We start from the raw sequence: 24,115 nt of genomic DNA on the forward strand, positions 1-24,115 counted from the left end.
ACCTGGGGGGTGGGGTGTCTGCGGTGCCGGGTGCTGCGGTGCCGGGTGCTGCAGTGGTGGGTGCTGCGGTGCCGGGTGCTGCAGTGGTGGGTGCTGCGGTGCCGGGTGCTGGGTGCTGCGGTGCCGGGTGCTGTGGCTGCTGGGACACACCGGCTGTTGCTGGAACGTGGTTTTGTGGGGACAGGTTGAAGCTGGGGTGTGCAAGGCGGTGACGCGGTGACACTGCCATGGCGGATGTCACCGGCTGGGTGGGCGCCATGGAGAACTATGGAGAAGAAACTTTGGTCAGAAATGGAGCACCAACCCAAGCAACTCCACACCAAGTCCCCACTGTCTCTGTTTGGGAAGGAACTTCACATGCCTGCTGGGCACGAGGAACCCAACCTAAACCCGGCTTTGCTAAGGAGCAGCCCAGGCCCAGCACAGCCCACGTTGCTGTGCCATCCTGGTTCACTCGCACCGGTATTTGTGCCCCACGGGTCCCCAGCCCGGCGGGGTGAGCGCGGCCATGGCACCACCAATGCTGGCTGTCACAGAGGGACCCCAAAGTCAGTTTTAGGGGCCAAAACAAGTTCCAAACCAGACTTTATTCTGGCTGGAAAAGCACAGCCAATGAACCAACCAAAACAGGGTTTATACAATCAGTTAGCACTCCAATAACATAAGGTAAAGGTTCGGATATCAGTTGAGGACATTATTGGGGTGCAGCAAATGAGAATAGTGAGGATCTGCAGTATGCATGCACGCACTCACCAGAAACAAAGCCAGAGCCCTCTGACTCCAGGACGCTACACTTGCCTGAATTAGGCAAGGACTTAGACTCGCCTGGCTAGGCAAGGACTACGCTCGCCTGGTCGGCAAGCACTACAGTAAGTGGTCACTCACCCACGCGAGGAGGCGGGCGCTCCCAGTCCAAGGGGAGGGCTCCGGCACAGACTCGCGGCTCCGAGACCACGAAAGGGGCTCTTCGGCAGGGGCCCCGGTGCGTAGTCTGATCAGGTCTGGCTGTGGGCATTCCAGAAGCTTCTCGGGTTCCCTGGGCCTCTCCTCGGCTCCTAACGACCTGCCAAGTGACTCCGGGTCCCACAAACCCGCCATGAACGGCCCCATTGGAGGCGAGGGGGCTGTACCACTGCCCCAGCAGCGACAGGTGGGAAAACGGCCACAGACATCACAAAATTAAAATAAAGTAGTTTATACATAAGAGTACCTGATATGTTTATATGTATTATTATACTGCTGTATCTGTTAATATGTTTTATATAATTATAGAAACATTATAGTGCATATTATATTTCTTACATGTTATAGTATATATAATTATGTCATTAATATTTGGTATTATGAATATCTATAAATGTATATTAGATATAGTGTATATTATAGGCATTAAATATACACAAATATAATGTATATATGCTATTATAATAAGCATAATATACATGATCTATGATCTATAATTATTATATAATGCATAAAAGGTGATATACGTTATGCAATAGTATATTATACTACACATGCACTATATCCTGTACATTACTCATACAGTAAAATTGTTTAAAAATATTAATATTCACTAATACTGATTTATCAAGATATGGATTATAGTTATATATAGATACACACTATATATTACTACGCATTAAATATGTATATATACATACGCACACAAATGTAGTACATACTTTAGCTATATGTACACATTATTATATAAACTATAACATTAGTACATAAACTATACTATTGTAGGCATGTATATGCAGTATACTTTTATAAAAAATATATAAGAAGAATTATATAAATAATCTCAGCAATGTATGAATAATAAATACAATAGATTATATCATGACTATATAATACGATATATTGCATAATACATATATAATATACATCATGGCATAATCAATGGACTACGTACAACACAGTATATAATACTATGGGTTATAGATGATGCATAACATGTATGTATAATGCACGTTATGTATGCATACACACGTGCACCTATACACAGTATGTTCGCGTGCACGCACACACAACAGCGCATTATCTAATGTGTGCTCGATCCTCCATAATATAGTTCTACAAAACTAATGAAAAATTCTGTAAGACAATATTATTTCATTATATGAATACTGATAATTTATCAATTATTCTATCTAATGCATTTATAACATTAAGTATTGTCTGTCATGTATTGTAATACGCACTATGTAACGGGCAATATATAATTTATAATATACATCATTTGACAGATTATGTATAATGTATTACACAATGCACTACATATTATGAAGTATACTTACCTACATAATCTCTATAAAGTATGCTGATGGAAAAGAACTGTAATTTGTTAAACATAATAAATGCTGTATTTCTTGTGTCTGTGTAATTCAAATATAATTTTCCAGGTCAAAATCTAAGTCACCGTCCCCTGCAGGGGTTGGGCATTCTGCTCAGGTTTGGGGTCGTTTTTCCTTTGAACTGTTATTGCAGCCCATGGAATTTACATATCAAAACCTGTGAAATTTGGCAATGGAAATGGCTGGGTTCCGCACCCCCATGAACCAAGCTGAGCCGTGCTGCGCCGGTGGTTCCCAGCCCAGTACCGGTGGTTCCCAGCCCGGTATTGTCGGTTCCCAGCCCGGTGCCGGTGGGTCCCAGCCCAGTATCGGCGGTTCCCAGCCCGGTACCGGCGGTTCCCAGCCCAGTACCGGCAGTTCCCATCCTGGTACCGGTGGTTCCCAGCCCAGCGCGCTGCTCGGCTTTCAAAGTTCCTGCAAGTCGCCCTCCCCGACACGCGAGGAAAGGCTGAGCACAGGAGTTTGTGCAGCTCCCGCAGCCCTGGGCAAGGAGACACAGGGGACCTGGGTGGCTTCACGCACCCCCAGCTTCCCAGCTGCAGGGGCCTTTTATTATGATTTAAAAATAGCAATGCCTTTCCGACAGGAGAGGTGGTTGAACCGCAGCTGGGGGACGGCTGTTCACAGCAACGCCCGCGTTACCGTAGCGGGAGGATGAACTCCGAAGAGCGTCCCCAGGCCGGCTCTGCTGGTCCTCAGCCCCTGCCGCCTGCGCTGCGGGAACGGCAAGAGCAGACAAGACGTAAGAGAAAAGCCGCGCAAGCCGGCCGGCGTCCTGCCCGGAGCCACGATCTGCAGGACGGCCGCGTGAAACCAAAGGCCACGCTCCGGCCGGCCGGCTTGCTGATTAACACATCGGATGTTTCCACGGCACAGACCTTTGTTATACGGATTGTAAACTAAACTGAATTAAAACCATTTAAAGCTGTAATGAAGCTTTTTATCTGCATGGAAGGACTTGGGATGTGCAAAATGCAGGCAGACACCCTGGTGTTCGGCACCTCGACGCAACACGCGCTGCAGCAGCCTCGTGGCCCAAAACTCACCCAGCACCCTTGCAGGCGGCAACAGGACAGGAGGGACACTGACCCCACTGCCCTGTGGCGCCCCACATCACCCCATGGCACCCCCCAGCATCCTGCATCACCCCATGGCGCCCTGCAGCATCCTGCATCACCCCGCAGCATCCTGCATCACCCCATGGCACCCCACAGCATCCCGCATCACCCTGTAGCATCCTGCATCACCCCACAGCATCCCACATCACCCCACAGCATCCTGCATCACCCCACAGCATCCTGCATCACCCCACAGCATCCTGCATCACTCCACGCACCACTGGGAACAGACCGGCAGAAGCCCCGTGAGTGTTTTTTCCCCTGCCAGCTCACTGAAAAGCGATGTGGGTTTTTAAAGAGGTTCGCATGGGAAGAGGTCTGAAATCCGAGGCAAGAGCCCGGCTCTGGCGCATTTCTGGGCTCACCGCGCACGTCTCCCCGCTGCTGGCGCAGCAGAGCGGGTGCTGCTGGGCACGGTGCCAGCCCCAAAGCGACGGAGGCACCTCCTGCACCCCCAGCTGCGAGTCACTGTGGCGTCGTACCAAATTTGCTGAAGATCCCCCTGGAGAAGTGGCACCACAAACACTACTCTCTGCTGGCGGCGGCGGTGACCGCGCTACCAGAAAAGCTCTTCCCTGCTCTCGCTAGCTCTGTGCCCACGGTTCAGTGATGCTGCTCAGGCTGTGTTTTTCAGGACCCTGAAGGTTCCTATAATTAATCTCCCTGGTTCCTCTCAGTTTGCAAACAATCTGTTTCAGACCATGTGTGCGGCTCTTTGTGTGTGCAGAGGAAAGCTCCAGCGGTCTGCAAACCGGGCAGACGTCCCTGCCCACGAGCAGAGAGGGAGCAGCCTCCGTACCGTGCGCCAACTGCCTCCAAGAACTGGCGACCACGTCACATTTGGGGTAGAATCAGCATTTTCTATGCCGCCCAAAGCTGTTCCTGCTAGATGCATTGAGAGTCATCAGCAAATTGATTCGTTAGCTGACAGCAGGAGGCTTTGTTTGCACAGCGCTGGCGGCCTGCGCGGCCGGATGGCGAGAGCGCGGCACCGAGAAGGCAGCACCTGCACTGCCAGGAGCCGCTGCGAGCCGCCGTGCCCTGACCGCCGCGCCAAAAGGGGCTCCAGGGTCCCTCTCGCTGCAGCCCAGACGCACCAAGAGCAAGTCCTGTTTCACAGGGCGTTTGTGAACAGAGCCCAGAGCACTCCAGTTCCACCTCTCCCTACTCCTCCCCAAAATACGAGCCTCCACTACTCACACTTTCCACCACAACGTATGTTCCCGTCAGCAGAAGATGCGAAAGCGTGGGTGCTGATGGCTGCACTGACGGCTGCCTGCAAACCTGGGGAATTCTGACCCCAAGAGATTTTATCTGACTCCGACCGGAACAGGCATGAATTTACCTGACTATTGGGAAATCGATACCAATACAAAGCAGTTATTCTGTGGCCCGTGGGTGCCCTGGGCCTAGAGCGAAGATTTCAGCAGGGGTTCTGCTGTGAGGACGAGGACGGAGCCGCCGGGCCCTGCTCTGGACTCGGTGTCCGGCGGCCCGAGAGCGCAGCGCCGCGCTGGCGACCGCGGCTCGGACAGCTGAGACACGCCGGCTGTGACAGCCCCAACTGGGGCTTTCCAAGGCCAGGGAGACGGAGAAGAAAAACCAGGCTTCATGCCAAGCGTGTTTTGCTGCCTTTATCTCTCAGGCTGTTGAGGACGCGTTCTCTTTTTCGTTGTATCAATTCCCAGCTAAAACCACAGCCTCGCCTAGACCTGAAGCCAGTCCTGGTGCAACGTCCAAGGTTTCCTAGGAACCAAGGCAGCAGGACCGTACTGGTTCTCGTACTTTTCAATGTGGATGATAAATAAGATAAAGAAATCTTTCCTGGGAAAGATTTTCTTTCTCTATATGCTTTTTTTAGATCCAAAAATAGTCAGATATATTCTGGGAAGCTTCCCTGTGGGAAGCCCCGGATCACCTGCCCTTCCCACGGCAAAGCAGCCACATCTCAGACAAGTGCCAGAACGCCCAAGCCGAGACCTCTCGGCCCAGCCTGGGCCCCTAACGCAGCCCTAGGCGATGGGGTACGTGCACGGCGGGAGGCTGGCTGCCGAGAGCGGGGTGCCACTGCCCAGCACGCCCCTTCCACGCTCACACACACCGCAACCATCTCTGCTGAAAACCAATAAACTACTTTTTGACCAAACCCATGCAATCCCACGCACAGGCACGCATCCCAGAGCACCTGCACGCACCAGGACCCACGACCCCAAACTGCTGCTGCTTAAAACGCTCCCAGGACCAGGCAGGTCCCAGCAGAGCCCACATGGACCAGGGGACGCGGCCACCGCCTCCTGGCAGGGGGAGACGAGCACTTGCACCTTGTCTTCCCCTGTTCCGCAGGGGAGTCCTAGCACGCCTGGTTTCCTAAAAATCTGCCATTATTGAAGCACGCTGCAGAAATCCCAGCACAGGGCAGAGCAGGACCAGGCTCTAGCCGTGAAACCAGGCACACGAAAGCCCAGCCCTCCTTGCACCAGCCTCCCCAGCTCACGGCAAAAGCAGGACGCAGCCTCCTTGGAGCCCTGCAAGCCCCGGCTCCGAGCACACGGGAAAGCCACCCAAGCGAACGGCACGTCCCCTCGCAGGCAAGGCTTTCTCCGAGCCCCACACCACTCCTTCAAAGCTGCGTTCCCTCTTTGTGTTTCCCTGCAGCACCTTCCAGGGGAGCCCTGGGCAGCAATTCCCAAGGGCCAGACGCAGAGCACTGAGCGCGGGACAGCGGCCCCGCACCGCGCCCTGCTCCCGCTCTGCCCCTGCAACTCCCCGCTAATTAGCTCAGCAAAGGCGCGGAGCGGGCTGGCGCCAGCCCCGGTCCCCACGCCAGCAGCACGACGCAGCAGGGCCACGCTCGAATTTGAAAATATTTTATTTGAATAGTAAATAATTATACAGTTGAAACAGTTCTATCGAAGCACTCTATAAATAGCTAACAGTTAAGAAAATAATGTGTGTAGAAAAAGAGATTGCATCTAAAAGTAAGAGCTGTCAGTTGCACGGGATAAATGGGTAAGATCGTGTGTTATTCTAGGTATAAAAGTTAAAACCTTTTTAGCAGATCCCTTTAGAAAAAAAGATCTTCTAAAACGCACAGTGAAATGGCAGGCGGGGGAGACGAGAAAAGCACATTAGAGTATCTGCGATCAAATAATATCAATCTTCATAATTAAAATAAATAAATAACGAATAAATAACATAATTACTCAAACCAACATATACAGATAGTCAACTCATGAGCTACCTCGGGAAGGGCAAAACAAACATGAACAGAAAGTTGGCATGTCACAGTTAAGGCAGTTTCTACAGCATTTTCTGGAGACCATCAACAGCAGAGTCAAGGCATTTGTGGCTATACTAAAGGAAATTCTCATTTCTCCTCAAGCAGTTTGATCTGTTCACATTTATAAAAACGAAAAGAACGAACAAAACAAAACAAAACAAAAGAGAGAGAAAGACCCCAGAAAGGTAAATGTAAAGCCAGATTCCAGCAGTTCACAAGCCGTATTAAAGCTAAGGTTGTGGCCCGGGACGCCCGGGAAGGCACGGGCGGCTCAGCAGGCGGGGCGCAGCGGCACCTGCAGCAGGATCACCTGCCGGTTCTCGGACGGGTGGCACTTGTTGATGTGCCGGGTGAGGCCGGGCGAGCTGTAGAAGGTGGCCGGGCAGTACTTGCAGGGGAAGACCTGTGCGGCATGCAGCAGGCGCAGGTGCCGCTCCTGGCTGCTCTTGCTGGGGAAGGTCTCCCCGCACACGGGGCAGAGGCGGCACTCGGCGGGCGGCGCGGGCGGCTCCTCGGCAGCGGGCTCGGGCGCCGGGTGGCTCAGCAGGTGCTTGCGCAGGTAGGCCTGCCGGCGGAACCGCTTGGCGCAGCGGGGGCACTCGAACAGCCCCTCCTCGGAGCCCGCCTCCGAGGCGCCGCCGGGGCTCGGCGTGTCCCGCTCGCTGCCGCTGCCGCCCGCCTCCTTCGGCGGCTCGTCGGCCGGCGCCCTGCCCGCCTCGGGGCCGCCCTTGGCGGCGGGCGGGCGCGGCTTGTGCCAGCGGCGGTGGGAGGCGAGGTTGGCGGGGCAGGAGAAGACCTTGTCGCACTCGGGGCAGCGGTACTCCACCCGGACGATGCGGGAGCAGCGGTGCTGCGCCAGCGCGAAGGGGTCCCCGTACTCCTCCTTGCAGAGCTGGCAGATGAACTCGCCCAGCGGCCGGGCGCAGCCGCCCCGCGCCTTGGCCGGCGCCTCCACCGGCCCCTCCTTGATGCGCAGCCCCAGCACGGGCGACGTGGTCACCTCGTCCTCGAAGGTCAGCTTGCGGATCGCCTTCGCCTTCTTGCCCGACGGGGCCTTCTGCCGGCCGGGCTCCGCGCTGCCCGGCGGGCGCTTGGCGGGCGGCGGGCGGCCCGAGGCGGGCGGCGCGGCCGGGGCGGGCGGCGCGGGGGCTCCGCCGGGAGCGGCGGGCGGCTCGGCGTGGCCGGCGGCGGCCCAGAGCTTGAGGTCGGCCGGGGCGAAGAGGAGCGGGTCCATGGTGCCGGGCACGGCGGGCGCGGGGAAGGACTCGGCCGAGACGGGCGAGCCCAGGCTGAAGCCGCGCTCCAGGTACTTGTCCCTGCTGACGGGCCGCGTGGGGCTGTACAGCGCCTGCACGGCGGCATCGGGCGTCCCGAAGGGCACGGGCGGCGACTCCCGCGGCGGGGGCGGCGGCGGCGCGGCGGGGCAGGCGGGCAGCGGGGAGCCGCCGGCGGGGAGCGGCGGGCCGGCGGCGGCCTCGCGGCAGCAGCGCGCCCGGTACGAGGCGGGGGTGGGCCGCCGGCTGCGCTTCACCAGGAAGCCCCGGGGCATCTTCGCGCCGCCTCCGCGCCGGCGGCGGCCGCGGCGCACGCTGCTCGGTCTGCCCGCGGCGCGGCCGCCGCCGCCTTTAAGCGGGCCGGGGCCATTGTTTGGGCCGGCGGCGGCGGGCCGGGCCAATCAGCGGCGGCGCGGCGGGCGGCGGCGGCGGGCGGAGCGGGTGCACCTGAGCCCCCCGCCCGCGGCGGCACACGCCCGGCCCCGCCCCCCGCACGCTCCGCGCCCCGCGCCGCCCGGCACGCGGGGCCTTTGTGTGCCGCCCCGGGGCGGGCGCCGCCCCCCGCCCGTGCCGGGCCCGTGCCGAGCGCTCGGGGCAGCGGGACCGGCGGCGGCTCCGCGCCCGCCCCCGGCCCCGGCGCAGAAAGGCCGGCACCGGGTGCGAGGAGAAGGAAACTTGGCGCCGGAGGACGAGAAAGTCGCTTTTGTGGCGGCTGCCGGCGCAGGGACGCTGCCCGCCGGGAGCGCCCCGCATCGGCACGGTGCCGGGGCAGCCCGTTGGTTTTGTCCGCCGCCGGCATCAGGTGCTACGAGAGCGGTCTATGCAAGTGGGGAAGGATAACGAACGGGTCCAAAGCCGGCGCCGTGCCCCGCCACCTTTGTGACGGGAACCCACCGCACGCTACCGCGGGGCTCCGCGGCCAGGACCGAGCGGGGTCGCTCAGCCGCCGCCAGTAACCTGTTACGCCATGCCCTCCACTCCGCAACACCCCCCGGCCGTGCTCCCCGCGGCGCCGCGGGTGCGGCCCGGCGGCAGCCCCGAGCTCGGCCTGGCTCCACGGCACAGCCGCGGAAGGGCTCTCGGTTTCTGCCCGAAACGTTCGGCGGTCGGTGCAAGGCGACGCAAGCTGCCGTTGGGGTCAGCCCCGTTCCCCATTTCCCCGCACGCCACAGGAGGGGGAAAAGCCAAAGCAGCAGACGAGCAGAGATGCGGAGGATACGCCGGGCGCTGCCGCGGGTGGCGTTGGCGGCGCCCGGGGGACTGCGTGCGGGAAGGGCAGCGCGGCGGCAGGTGCAGCCGCCGGAGCCGCTGCGGGGCGAGCACCGGGCCGGGGCCCCACTCCCCTTTAACCCTTTGTCCGCGGGGCCGCGCGCCGGCCCACGCGGGGATTTGCGCGGGAGCTCCGCGCGTGGCAGGTGGCGGCGGGGGGAGCGCTCTCCCCCCGGGCACCGAGCGCCTTTGTGGGGGGCGGCGGGGCACGCGGGCGGCACGCGAGCGAGGGCCGGCCCCCCCGCGGCCGCCTTTGTGCGCCTCATTAGCATAAAGCTGCGCGACCCTCCGGCGGGCGGCACAAAGGGGCGGGGGGGGCGGGCGGCACCGGGGGCCACCGCTCTCCCGGGCACCCGTCAGCGAGCCGGGCGGGCCGCGGGGGGGTCGTGGGGCCGCTCCCCCAGAGCAGCCCCCCCGGCCTCCCGGTGGGACAGGCGGGGCGGGGCGGCCCGCTGGGCATTAGCATACAGCTGCGGGCACGCGCCACCGCCCCCCCGACCGGGTGCGCACCGAGAGCCGGGCCCCCTCCCCGCATCGACACCCCGCATCGCCGAGGCTGCACACCGAGAGCCGGGCCCCCCCGGTACCGACACCCCTCATCCCCGGGCTACGCACCAAGACCCCCCCTTTCCCCAGGGCTGCGCACCGAGTCCCCCCCTTTCCCCAGCGCTGCGCACCGAGTCCCCCATTCACCCCGGCGCGGTTTCACGGAAGCGGGGCCGAACTGGCACTGGGTCTTACCTGCCGCCATTGGGGCCGCGGCGTTGGTCCTGGCCTGGGCATACATGGGCAGGTGTGAGCGGTGGCGGCACAGGTAGCGCACGACGGCGTCCTGCAGCGAGGGCGGGCAGGGTCTCTCCTCGTCGGGCTCGTCCTGGGGTGGCTCGGCGGGGGTCAGCCCGGGCACCTGCAAGGCACAGTGGTCAGATGGCAGCGGGGCGCTGGGCAGCACAGCCCAGGGCAGGCGGGGGGGCCGGGGGTGTGCACCTAGCCCTTCCACCCACGGTGCTGGGGCCAGCACTGCTCAGATGGTGGTTGGTCCCTCCAAAATCACCCACGCTCATCAGTGTTTGCGTGGAACTGAACCAACATCCACAGAAACGTCCGGCCTTCTCAGATATGGCCTTGGCAGATATGTTTCTGGTGCTCGCCAGAGGAAATTCCCCCCCCAGATGCCTAATTTAGTAGCTGCTTTTAACTGACTTCTCCAAGCAACCACAGCTGCAATTTGAGAACCAAACCATTATTTCTTATTGAGGACAAGTGCCTTTTCTAGAAAATCTCGGGCGGCACATGTGCGCCCTCAGTTTGCTGTAATACTTCAACAGCTGATGTAGGTGCAAAAACCCAGCCCCGCCATCTGCACGTTTGCATAGCTGGAGCTCTGCATGTCGAAATAAACACACGTTTGCGATCCTGCGGAGAGTAAACATTCCCCGCACCATCGCTCGGCTTCCAGCGACGGGCACGAGCATCCTGTGCGGGAGTCACACGTGCGACCAGTGACGATTTCAACACACAGGCTGAAAACAGGGTGTCCAAGCTGCAACTGCCTTTCTGTGCATCTACTCCTTACTGCTAGTCAACATTTCTAGAAATATTACCCCTAAAGGCATGAGACCCATTTCCAGTTTCTGTGCAAACTGTAACCAAAACCATCTGACTTCTGTGTATTTACACTCACACTTTTCAAACATCTCTTTCAAAGGTGTATTTTTCCCTCACTTTTACTTTTCATTACGGGTTTATCTGCGTGCTGAAGTGAGCTGGAAGATGAGCAAAAGGAAGCAAAGACAGTGGGTGTCTTGCTCCACACGGGAATCCAGCCAGTCCCCAGGCTCTTAAAGATCTATTCCGTAAGTGCGTGGTACCTACTATGTGCTGGCAACATGACTAGAAGGAACACCCAAGGAAAACATATAAATGTGACATTTAGTAAATATACTAAATGTACTAAACACAGTGAAGAAAATCCAAACAAAATCCAAACAGTAAAGACACATTTGCATTCTGATGCAGATACTGTCTTCTATGCCCATGTAAGGAGCAATGACTCAGAGGTGCTCTCAGTCCATTCAGTGAGACTATTTTTGTGTACCAGGGCTACTGCAACAAGAAAAGGGTACGGCAAGCCAGGCTTTAATTTGTAGGACACCAATTCCCCTTTCTCTGAAGTTGTTCACACTTACAGCATGCGAAATGCGCTTGAATGATGGCAAGAAAAACACTTCTCATCAGGCCTCCCATTCTGCAGAGAATTTCATTTTGTGTTCTTTTATAGATGGCTTCCAAGAGAATCTAAAATAAAACTGCACCGAGGCACTTTCTGTATCATGACAATAGGAGGAAAATTGCATGTAGCCCTCGTGGGAGGAGGCAGGGGTCGGGCGCTTGTGTGCCTGCAGCTGTGACACCCGCCGGCGTGGCCGTGGAGCGGGTGGGCTGCAGCCGGCGCTGCGTCCCTTTGTCGCCCTGCCTCCCTTTGCACTTGGTGCCCTCTGCTTTCTGCACAGCTAAGAACTCGGTGAGCGAATACTTAAAAAAATAGCGCTGTCGCAGGGAATTTCATTGCGTAAAACAAAAGCAAAAGCAGCACGAGGAGAGAGAGGGTAAACTGGTCCCAAGCAGTGGGTTGGAAGTATCGCGATCCAGATTGCAAATTATATCTGAGATCAGCCAGAAATCCATCAGCGTGGGGAGCAGCTTGTTGGAAGCCTCTTTGCATGGAGCGCGGCAGGCGCTGATTCTGAGCAGGCTGCTGAGACTTTATGCCTCTGTCTATGGTGCTAAGGCCAAAGCTGGAAACAGCATCGGCAAACATTTTGATTTCATCCGTATTCAAGAAATCCACTCATCACTGAAAAAGCCAGTTGCTTTCACTCTTTCTACTACAAAAGCCACTCCCCGTGGGTAGATGTTGAAAAATCTACTTCTCATAGGCTCAGCTGAGACAGGTTTAGGATGGCCTGCAGTGTGTTCGTATTAGGAAACATAAATTTAAAAAGGGGATAACTGAACAAATAAGCCTCCAGATTCTGCTGGATAATTGTACTAAACTGCACGTATGATGCTAAAAATGCTGTGAAGGAAAACAAAGCAACCTAAAGTTGCACTGGCAAATCTGAAAATGTGCTCAAATAAACCCAAAGGAAGTGCTGCACTCGGTGAGCCCCCCGCGAGGTCAGATCCGCTCGGGTCTCCCAGGGGAAATAGCTAAACAGAAACGGGAAGCTCGAGGAGAAAGATGGGAGCAGAAACCAAAGTGAGCAACACTAACAAATTAGCCAAATAATAAAATGTACTGGCCAGTCACTTCTCTTACCTGCTCCAACACGAGGATTTGGCGCAGCTCCTTCTTGAGATCAATAAAGCGATCGTGATAGATGGCCATGGACCAAGGTTCCCTGAAGTAGCTGGTTAAAAAAGAAGAAATTTAGTTATCTTGTGAACCTCTCATTAACCACTAATAAAGTATTTACCTGCTTTTTTGCCTTTATAAATTACAGTTCTGGACCCATCACGATCGTTTGTTCATAAAATGCCTCCCGTAACAGCATGGTCAATCAATTCTTTTAATGGATGTTCCTGATGTACAGCCAGCTTCAGTAATTACATTTAAAGTGGCTTAATTCAGAGCTGTGGCAAGACCCAGTGAAGAATCCTGATTTTATCAGAATTTAAAAGCCTGAAGACCTGTAAAGAACGGTGTCTCCATTATCTGTCCTCATTTGAGAAAAGCAGATTGCAGGATTAACTGAACTGCTGCATAAACAAATTAAATTTGTGTAGACAATGACACAAATGTTGTTCATCATTAAGGTTTCTGGATTAATAAAGGCCAGAAAAACAGGCCACCGCAGTCTTGCAATATGTTCTTGCGCTAGTACGCTGGCTGAACTGAACCTATTCCAGGAGGAAGCTCTTGTGACTTTTCCCCCAGTGCCAGCATCCACGACAGCGTTCTTCTGCGAAAAGGAGTAAAGGACGGCCAGGGCACGACTCCACGGAGACCCTCACGGCTCTAAATGTAACCGGAGGCAGCGCCGTTACAAAGCTGGGATTTATTTCCTTCCTCCACCACGAAAAATGAGGCGTACAGCTTCGGTGAGACGCTGTGTGTGTAATTCCCGTTAACGGCAACCGGAGCCGGGCGGTGCAGCCTGTTGGTGCCGCGTGCCTGAACGCGGGGTCACCGCGCAGCTTGGCACGGCTGCACTAACGCCCCGCGCCCTGGCGCGGCTCGGTTTGCACACCGCCGCCGGGGCGGCGCAGAGCGCGGCACCGCGGGTCTCTCCGCGCGGTGTGCCGGCACCGCTGTTTGCTGACAGCACCACGAACGCCGTGGCTGGGCGCCGAGGGCTGCCCGGCCTGGCAGCACGGTGCCGCGACCGACCCCACCCAGTCGTTCGCATGCAAAACGTTACAAACACTCAGATTTCAGAAATCACAGCTCTGTAACACCAGAGGGCCAGAGAAGAACAGGGTATTTCCCAAATATTTAAAACACTCTTCAATTGCAGAAGGAAAACCAACCACCAGAGACCTTTAACTCCATGTTGGTATTAGAGAGCAAAGCAAGGAAAACGGGGGTGTTACACAAGAATACATTAAGATAATTAGAGGCTCCGATTTTACTGACGTGCCCTGCTAAAAGCCGTGTTCCACTGGCCAAACATTATGTTTGCAAGCTGGCATCTTCATTCTAACCCTGATAAGGCAATTCCATCTCTTGATTGAGGCACCACTTCTAACCGCCTCACCCTGGTGAAGTTGTTCACTTACCTCACTGACATGTTTGCCTTAAATAACGTTTATAAAATGTTTCAGGGATGCTACGTATTACTGCTACTGTTACCAGCTCAGTCCACACCTGCGTTTGTAGCTGTTCCTGTCAATATTCACAGATCTGCAGCTCAAAACCTGAGATGTGTTGCCCAGCCTGCAGTAAATGCAAATAAACGCCCCTTTTTTGGGAATGCAGAATGTCGTGTCTGTGTTTTCTGGATAGGCTGCCGAGAGGAGCTACCGGTGAACACCACGTACTCCCAGATCGCCTTCGCCGCCCTTCACCTGAAGACCGGTAACCACCAACGGCACTTAAAGACTGACTTCACAGAAGCAACTCACCTTCTCCGCTGGCTCTGTTTTTATCTAGCAGAGCTACCTGTGGCCGCTCAGGGGAATGTAACGCTGCAAAAGCCCGTGTCTAGGCGAAGCGAGAAGCCGGCTCCGCGAGGCCGGGCTGGCGCGCTCCCAGCGCGGCTCACCGCCCGGCGCCGCCGCGGCATCTGCCACACGGGCCTGCACCGCGCCTGTCGGGACCTGCCACAGCCAGCAGGCGAAACGTGTGCGAGATGACAACGGCTGCCAGGAGCACAACGGGCGTGCAAACCTGGCCGCTTCCTAACGGGGATCCCCTGCTGGCAAACTTTTATATCAACAGCAGCCATCACGGGAAGGCATTTGCAACGAGACAGGATGAAATGGGCGCCTTCGGAAGACAATAGGCGACATCCTTTTTGTTGCTAGGAAGCTGGTCTCGCCTTTCTTTGACAAACAATATTTAAAGTCTGTTCTGCCTCATTTGTGATGTGTGGCCTATATTAGATGAAAGGGAAGAAGGAGGAAAATATTCAGTGGCATCCTGTACAGAAGACACAGAATCTCTCCCTTTTCAAGAGATACCGCATCAAACAGAATGGACAGAGCTGGCCATGGCTGGAGAGCAGAAACGGAGCAGATACCGCATCAAATAGAATGGACAGAGCTGGCCATGGCTGGAGAGCAGAAACGGAGCAGATACCGCACCAAATAGAATGGACAGAGCTGGCCATGGCTGGAGAGCAGAAACGGAGCAGATACTGCATCAAACAGAATGGACAGAGCTGGCCATGGCTGGAGAGCAGAAACGGAGCAGATACCGCATCAAATAGAATGGACAGAGCTGGCCACGGCTGGTGAGCAGAAACGGAGCAGATACCGCATCAAATAGAATGGACAGAGCTGGCCACGGCTGGAGAGCAGAAACGGAGCAGATACCGCATCAAACAGAATGGACAGAGCTGGCCATGGCTGGAGAGCAGAAACGGAGCAGGTACTGCATCAAACAGAATGGACAGAGCTGGCCATGGCTGGAGAGCAGAAACGGAGCAGATACCGCATCAAATAGAATGGACAGAGCTGGCCACGGCTGGTGAGCAGAAACGGAGCAGATACTGCATCAAACAGAATGGACAGAGCTGGCCACGGCTGGAGAGCAGAAACGGAGCAGATACTGCATCAAATAGAATGGACAGAGCTGGCCACGGCTGATGGAGCAGAAACGGAGCAGATACCACATCAAATAGAATGGACAGAGCTGGCCACGGCTGGTGAGCAGAAACGGAGCAGATACTGCATCAAACAGAATGGACAGAGCTGGCCACGGCTGGAGAGCAGAAACGGAGCGGAGCAGGACCCGACACGGCCATGGATCGCTGACAGCAAGATGTTAACAGCGGAAAATCTTGTAAAGCAAATGAAACTGTTCAGAATAGCACAGTCTGTGTGTACAACAAAACAAAAGCAAGATCTAAAGTTAGAAAGAACAAAAAGAATTGAAGTTTTCCTAAGCAATTCTAAATCCCCTGACGGGAAAGTGACAGCAGAAAGGGGACGTTATCTGTTCTGGTGATCTAATCTTCTGTCATTTGCAAGCCGGGTGCAGCTGTACTACTCATCCAGACCAGCTTTACCACCACTGCAATGGTTGCCCAGCCTCTGCAAGCTGGACTTCCTTCCACGGAAATGAAGCAAAGCAAGGCCCATATAATCTGCAAGTATATTAAAGATGGGCTTCTGAGGACCATTAATGATTTTGTCTTTATGTATTTCACTTTGGGCGCTTTTCTTGGAAAAATCCTCAGTCCTGAATTGAAAAATCCTGAAATCCTCCCCCCAAAACACCCAGCAAACGACTGGTTGAAGAGAAACTGAAAGCAATGACATGAATGTGTCCAACACAGCAAACAAAACAGAAACCCATTTTTAAAAAAGGTTTGATTTTCTCATTGCTCTTAATGTGGAAGTAAATCTCATTACTACAGACCGAAAAATAGTGGTTTTCTTTTTAATCACAAGGAATGTAAAGTGTTCTTTGGTTTGCAATTCCTTAGAACCCGCTCAGGGGAACCAATCCGGCGTAGCAGCAAGAGCAGGAGCGCCGGCAGCTGCCGCGGCCGCGCCGGGCGTCCCCTCGCAGAAAGGCACCGCGCTGGCCCGTCGCACCGAACCCACAGCGAATCCGTCACCTGCTTCATCGGGAAAACTCGATAAATAACGACAGCGTTCGCTAATTTAGAGGCTGACATTCCTTTTGTACTTTTTGATAAGTAAATCACAGAAAGGAAGCCCATGCCTTTTTACCACTTTTCACAGAATCACAACCAAACCCGCAACATCTTTTGTTTGGAAGACAAGCGGTGGTTTACAATCAATCACAAACATGGTGCGGTGCAGCTCGTCCTGCAGCTCTCGCTCGAGACAAGGGGCACGGGATGCAGAAGGCAACGCTGCTGCACACACAGATCATCCGCATCCTCCTCCTCCTCTCCTGCACACACAGATCTGCTCTCCTCTCCTACACACACACACACAGATGTGCTCTCCTCTCCTACACACACACACACACACACACAGATGTGCTCTCCTCTCCTACACACACACACACAGATGTGCTCTCCTCTCCTGCACACACACACACACACACAGATGTGCTCTCCTCTCCTGCACACACACACACAGATGTGCTCTCCTCTCCTGCACACACACACACACACACACAGATGTGCTCTCCTCTCCTGCGCACACACACACACACAGATCTGCTCTCCTCTCCTGCACACACACACACACACACATCTGCTCTCCTCTCCTGCACACACACACACACACACACAGATCTGCTCTCCTCTCCTGCACACACACACACACACACACAGATCTGCTCTCCTCTCCTGCACACACACACACACACACACAGATCTGCTCTCCTCTCCTGCACACACACACACACACACACAGATGTGCTCTCCTCTCCTGCACACACACACACACAGATGTGCTCTCCTCTCCTGCACACACACACACACAGATGTGCTCTCCTCTCCTGCACACACACGCACAGATGTGCTCTCCTCTCCTGCACAAACACACACGCACAGATCTGCTCTCCTCTCCTACACACACACACACACACAGATCTGCTCTCCTCTCCTACACACACACACACACACACACACAGATGTGCTCACCTCTCCTGCACACACACACACACACACACACACACACACACACACACACAGATGTGCTCTCCTCTCCCGCGTTGCTGCAGCTCTGGCCTGTGGTCACGTTTCCTACATCTCTGGACAGCAGCAGCTGGTGTCGCTGACTCTCACCGAGGTGCTCTTTAAACTTTCTGAGCTCTGCCCTCTGCATCTCCTATAAAGACAGCGCCGTCCGCTCTGTTTTGTGGGCAGTTTCGGCCGACCCTGCAGCAACGGTTCTCCTGCGTCTTATTTTTCACACAGTGCTATTTCACACGTAACGTATTATAAAAAACAATTAAAAGGAAATTAAATCTGACTCACAAAATCAACAAGTAGGCTGTGTGCACGGGTATGATTGCTTTTCTGCAATTACTTGTTTATGAATTCAGAGTTCAATCATTCATAATGGTTTGCGTAATTATTAATGTGAATCAGCAAGGTTCAACTGCAAATTAATGTGGTAAGATTCCCCTGACTATCCTCCGCTTACCCATTTGGACGTGGGGTTTCTTAGTAACGTAGCTCTTCATTAGCAACTTAGCTGCTCCTTAAAAGCTGCATTAATATACAGAAACCTAAAGCCACCTAAAGAGCTCTGCCATTGAGATTGATTTGCTGCGTAAGTACAGCTTTACCAGTGCAGCGCGGGGGTAGCATTTAATTCCGGGAGGAAAAAAGCTGTTGGTGCTTTGATATCCCTTCACGTGTTCCTCTTGCCTTGTCCTGTCTCCCTCTTCATAAAAAGCACACAGATTTTCCTCTAATTGGGCTGCAAAGTGTACTGAGCAGCATTAGTTCCTCTCAGCCACGCTCACTACCTGCCACATTTCCTTTCTGCTCTTTTCCATCCCTGCAGAAAATACGTCTCACCGTCTGCAGGATGAACAAAAGCCCAAGGTGGAATCCCTTCACGCGGTCCCGGTGTGCTAAGGGTACAGCACCGGCAGACTCCAGCCAGCAGGGCATTCTGCTGCTTCTCCTAATGAACAACCACTCCTCATCTTCCAAAGCCTGGTTTAAAAACAGCCTTTCTATGTAGCACGCACTTCATGTTCAAATAATGCTGGTTATCCAGAGTATAAATAATAAACATATCTTTACCTAGTCCTTGTAAAAATAATACTGAAAAGCAGCAAATGTTCTTTTTCCTAATGTATTTGTTAGGTTGTGAGATTTATTAGAGTTGTGTCAATAAGAAATCCAGTGCGATGTTTCTGCTTAAACTCCCATTATACAACACTGATTAATAAAGCACGTTTAGCCTAATGCGAATAGTACTATGATGTGTGAGTTGCACTGAAGTAGAGGAGAATAAATGGTTACTTTAAAATAAGTAAATACTGTTCATACAGCTCAAAATATTTTTGAGCATTTAGCTTGTGCAGCTATTACCAAAATTGTAACGTGAGCATAAATGACAGGGTTTGAGAACAGCTGCAGAGACATCCACTGATATCGTCCACTTTTATCACAGTATCACAGTATGTTTGGGATGGGAAGGGACCTCAAAAGCTCATCCAGTCCAATCCCCCCATGGAGCAGGAACGCCCAGGTGAGGTCGCACAGGAGCATGTCCAGGCGGGTTTTGAATGTCTCCAGAGAAGGAGGCTCCACAAACCCCCTGGGCAGCCTGTTCCAGGCTCTGCCACCCTCACTGAGAAGAAGTTTCTTCTCAAATTTAAGCGGAACCTCTTGTGTTCCAGCTTGATCCCATTACCCCTTGTCCTATCGTTGTTTGCCACCGAGAAGAGCCTGGCTCCGTCCTCGTGGCACTCACCCTTTATGTATTTATAAACATTGATAAGGTCCCCCCTTAGTCTCGTCTTCTCCAAACTAAAGACACCCAGCTCCCTCAGCCTTTCTTCATAAGGGAGATGCTCCACTCCCTTAATCATCTTCGTTGCCCTACGCTGGACCTTGTCCAGCAGTTCCCTGTCCTGCTGGAACTGAGGGGCCACAACTGGACACAATATTCCAGATGTGGTCTCACCAGGGCGGAGTAGAGGGGCAGGAGAACCTCTCTCGACCTACTGACCACCCCCTTCTAACCCACCCCAGGTACCATTGGCTTCCTGGCCACAAGGGCACAGTGCTGGCTCATGGTCATCCTGCTGTCCACCAGGACCCCCAGGTCCCTTTCCCCTCCACTGCTCTCTAATACGTAATTTCCCAACCTATACTGGAACCTGGGGTTGTTCCTGCCCAGATGCAGGACTCTACACTTTCCCTTGTTAAATTCTGGAGTTTATATCTCCTGGGTGGAATTTCCGGAGCACGGACACGGGCGGCCTCCTGCTGCAGAGCGGCTGTGCCCTTCCTGGGGCACACTGCTGCGTTTGGCGGGGCGCTCGGCCTCCTGGGCCCACCGCGGCCGGCAGCCCGTCTGCGGTACTGCGGGCTCACGAGCCCCTCACAGCTCCCGCTTGCCCAGGAGCACATGGCTCGTGTCTCTGCGGGCCGGGCTCCCCGTCACCGGTCCCCAGACGGACCGTGTGAGCCTGGGGACAGGCGAGCCCGGGCCCTGCGGGGGAGGCGCAGCACTCGGTGCGCCTGCATCTTGCTGCAAATACCCTTGGTACTGCGCACCGAACGGTGGCAAGCTCCCCCTCCTCTGGACAAGTGTGCCGGCCAGGCTGCTCCGCTGGTCGCCTCCTCGCAGTCCTGCACGGGACTGACCCTGTGACGCTGCTCAGAGATGCAGCCAGAAGGGCAGGGCCAGCGTGCCCGCACCACTGGCTCCGTGGCGCTGACCGAGGCTGCTCCTCTGCCGCACTGTGTCACTGTCACCAACAGCCATGCCCCTCTGCCACACTGTGTCACTGTCACCAACAGCGGTGCTCCTCTGCCACACTGTGTCACTGTCACCAACAGCCATGCCCCTCTGCCACACTGTGTCACTGTCACCAACAGCGGTGCTCCTCTGCCACACTGCCAGTGTCACTGTCACCAACAGCGGTGCCCCTCTGCCACACTGTGTCACTGTCACCAACAGCGGTGCTCCTCTGCCACACTGCCAGTGTCACTGTCACCAACAGCGGTGCTCCTCTGCCACACTGTCAGTGTCACTGTCACCAACAGCCATGCCCCTCTGCCACACTGTGTCACTGTCACCAACAGCGGTGCTCCTCTGCCACACTGTCAGTGTCACTGTCACCAACAGCGGTGCTCCTCTGCCACACTGCCAGTGTCACTGTCACCAACAGCGGTGCTCCTCTGCCACACCGCCAGTGTCACTGCCACAGCACTGTCACCCAACCAGCATCTTCTGTGGGTCGTGACTCAGAACGAGTTCATTAAAACGCATGACAAAATCCCAAGTAAAAGCCACTCACGCCTAATTTGATAAATAAGCTTCTCCAGTATTCTAGGAACGAGCGGGTCAGATTTTTTGCATTGCCTAAGCAGGTCTGGCTTCCCTCAGAGCCCACGGCAGCCTACACAAAGCACTTCTAGCTCGTATTGAAGGCACGATGCCACTGAGCATCCATTTGGTTGCCCAGTATCGGCAGCCGCCTCTAATGATGTGTTTTGTAGGGAAGGTGCAGCAGAGGGAGATTCCTCCGCTCTGCAGACACGTTCCATAACTTGGCAACTGCCCCGCGGCTGCCTGCGTCTCGGGCAGCACAAAGGGTGTCGCTGCTGGCTGCGTTCCTCCTTTGTGGAGCGCTGCGGAGCGCTCACGACCAGCAAACAAACAAAGCGTGCGGAGCTCTCTCCTCACCCGAGCCTTTTATCTGCTGCTACGGCAGTGGAAAGAATGTGAAGGCTCTCAGGTGAGCACCAGGAGCTCCAGGGGAAGGAAGGAGTGGGGTGCAGGGGACACTTGGGATGAAACCCCCTGGAAGTGGCTTTCTCTGCGTTCAGGAGCAGTCTGCCCTCTTGGGAAGAGCCTCGCTCTTGGGTGCTCAAGCTCCAGTTGAGCCTTTCTGAGACACAACCTTATGGGAAATGAATAAAAACTGCAGAAGCTCCTTCGTGTATTGGATTCCAAACCTCTTAAATTTCCAGGTGACATAAAAGGTGTGTACACAAAATCCTCAGCTTGGTTGCAGTGGTTGTTCCTGCCCCGATGCTGCAAACCCGGGGCTGAGGACGCGCAGGGACAGCGGGCGCTGGGGATGCGGTGACCGCGCCGGGGCAGGTGCCACGTGCCACCACCGCGTGCAGGCGCCGCAGCGGGACGAGGACGCCGGAGGGGCCACTTCAGCCTTTCACTTGGTTGCAGGTCAAATCCTGCAGCTTTTAATTCCGCTGAACTCATACCGAATCAACTGAACTGTTCTCTCGAGGAAAGGAAATGTCTTTTATGCCATCGCTGCCCCTGGCCGCGGCGCCACGCACGCGACCGGAACGGGTTGCTTCTTTGAGTTAGCTCAATCTTGAGGGCCTGTTGTTCATGCTAATTTGAAAACGGCACCGGCACTCTACGGTCAGGAAATCCGGTACCATGGGGTTAACTTTCAGCCCTTATACCGAACGCAAATCAGTGAGGAAATTCATTGCTAGGTGCAGTCTCTAATTATTTAAAAGATAATTTGCATGCTACACAGAAATAAATTAGCTCCCAGGTGACAGCTGTTCCACTGTGTCCATTCCTGGAACTAGATGCCATGCTGGGAAATCTAAATGCAGACCAAGAGATTAAAACGCCGTGCTGTCTTGCCTTGCAGAAGGCCCTCCCCAAAACAGGGGCTGGGAGAAGGAGCAGGGGAAGGAACAGAATCACAGAATCACAGAATCGACTGGGTTGGAAGAGACCTCAGAGATCATCGAGTCCAACCCTTGGTCCAACTCTAGTCCGTTTACTAGATCATGGCACTAAGTGCCATGTCCAATCTCAGTTTAAAAACCTCTAGGGACGGCGAGTCCAGCACCTCCCTGGGCAGCCATTCCAATGCCTGACCACTCTCTCTGTAAAGAATTGCTTTCTAATCTCCAGCCTAAATTTCCCCTGGTAGAGTTTAAGCCCATGCCCCCTTGTCCTATTGCTAACTGCCTGGGAGAAGAGACCAATCCCCACCTGGCTATAACTTCCCTTCAGGTAGTTCTAGAGAGTGCTGAGCTCACCTCTAAGCCTCCTCTTCTCTAGACTAAACAAGCCCAGCTCCCTCAGCCTCTCCTCATAGGTCTTATGTTCAAGTCCCTTCACCAGTCGTGTTGCTCTTCTCTGGACCCGCTCCAGCACTTCAATGTCTTTCCAACCAGCAAGTTTCCAACCAGCAAGTTTAGCAGCTCAGCAAACAAACCACGACATTTTCACGGTCTGAATTTGCTTTTCACTACAGGCACTTCACATCTGGCAAGAAGACACTGCGAGGGGATGGAAGTGTAATGCGCACTGGTCTAAAGGGATTATTTTCAGTCGCAACGTCAGGTCTGCATTCACACGGTTATGTGAGATCATTATAGAGCACGTGAACTCCCCCAAAACAGTTTTTCTTCTTTTTATCACACACATGGAAATCAACAAATGCATTTTCGGTCTCCTTGCCAAAAGAAGACCAGACACCACTTCTCGTCAGCATAAAAGCCTGAAGACAATCTTCATCTCACAGGAGATGCTCAAACATTGTTCAGTTTAATGGTTTTCTAATGGTTCTCATGGCTAGGTTCTCCACTGTCTATTGTACGTATATGGATGTACCTTGCATATAACACTCTATTATGTGGATGTACATGTATTGTATATATATATTTCCTATTATGAGACTTCATCAAGTAGCCAGCATTTTCCCATTGCCTCCTCCTGAAGCAGCAGGTTCCCGTGCCCCTTTCTTTGTGCTGGGGCTGCTCTGTGCAGAGCCCAGGCCGGGGTCCCTCACTGTCCCCTCCTTTCCATACTGACCCCAGGCCGGGGTCCCTCACTGTCCCCTCCTTTCCATACTGACCCCAGGCCGGGGTCCCCTCGCTGTCCTCTCCTTTCCATACAGACCCCAGGCCGGGGTCCCCTCACTGTCCTCTCCTTTCCATACCGACCCCAGACCGGGGTCCCTCACTGTCCCCTCCTTTCCATACTGACCCCAGGCTGGGGTCCCCTCACTGTCCTCTCCTTTCCATACAGACCCCAGACCGGGGTCCCCTCACTGTCCCCTCCTTTCCATACTGACCCCAGGCCGGGGTCCCTCCCTGTCCTCTCCTTTCCATACAGACCCCAGGCCGGGGTCCCCTCACTGTCCCCTCCTTTCCATACCGACCCCAGGCCGGGGTCCCTCACTGTCCCCTCCTTTCCATACAGACCCCAGGCCAGGGTCCCTCACTGTCCCCTCCTTTCCATACCGACCCCAGGCCGGGGTCCCCTCGCTGTCCCCTCCTTTCCATACAGACCCCAGACCAGGGTCCCTCACTGTCCCCTGCTTTCCATACAGACCCCAGACCAGGGTCCCTCACTGTCCCCTCCTTTCCTGCAGACCCCAGGCCGGGGTCCCCTCGCTGTCCCTTCTCTCCCCCTGGGCTGGCTGCCAAGGCCTTTCCTGCGCTGCCTGTCCTCGTCGTACGGACACTGGTGACG

At 54.7% G+C, this 24,115-nt stretch overlaps 2 protein-coding genes across 17 annotated transcripts in view; both read right to left on the minus strand.

Moving 5' to 3' along the window:
- CFAP61 (cilia and flagella associated protein 61) overlaps nucleotides 1-24,115 on the minus strand; it is a 106,039-nt gene that overhangs the window by 12,812 nt on the left and 69,112 nt on the right. For 7 of the 16 annotated variants that reach the window (XR_010471831.1, XR_010471830.1, XR_010471827.1 and 4 more), the window contains exons 25-28: nucleotides 12,624-12,714; nucleotides 10,043-10,208; nucleotides 886-1,132; nucleotides 3-265 (exon numbers count right to left, since the gene is read on the minus strand). Coding sequence is in view for 9 of the 16 variants with exons in the window: in XM_065059458.1 (XP_064915530.1) it covers nucleotides 2,920-3,074; nucleotides 10,043-10,208; nucleotides 12,624-12,714 (412 nt within the window). In the remaining 7 variants the exon portion in view is untranslated. Of the gene's footprint in view, nucleotides 1-2; nucleotides 266-885; nucleotides 1,133-2,869; nucleotides 3,075-10,042; nucleotides 10,209-12,623; nucleotides 12,715-24,115 lie in introns of those variants that run through there. The other 9 variants (XM_065059458.1, XM_065059457.1, XM_065059453.1 and 6 more) reach the window with 2 other exon arrangements.
- Nucleotides 6,330-9,910, minus strand: INSM1 (INSM transcriptional repressor 1). The gene has a single exon (XM_065059481.1). The coding sequence runs from the start codon at nucleotides 8,305-8,307 to the stop codon at nucleotides 7,030-7,032; it is 1,278 nt and encodes a 425-aa protein (XP_064915553.1). The 5' UTR covers nucleotides 8,308-9,910; the 3' UTR covers nucleotides 6,330-7,029.

This window comes from Columba livia, chromosome 3, assembly GCF_036013475.1.
Source record: "Columba livia isolate bColLiv1 breed racing homer chromosome 3, bColLiv1.pat.W.v2, whole genome shotgun sequence".
In the NCBI taxonomy this organism is placed as follows: Eukaryota; Metazoa; Chordata; class Aves; order Columbiformes; family Columbidae; genus Columba; species Columba livia.

Bases quoted from the DNA above. Each gene is read 5' to 3' on its own strand.
- INSM1 (XM_065059481.1), bottom strand. From the start codon at position 8,307: ATGCCCCGGGGCTTCCTGGTGAAGCGCAGCCGGCGGCCCACCCCCGCC.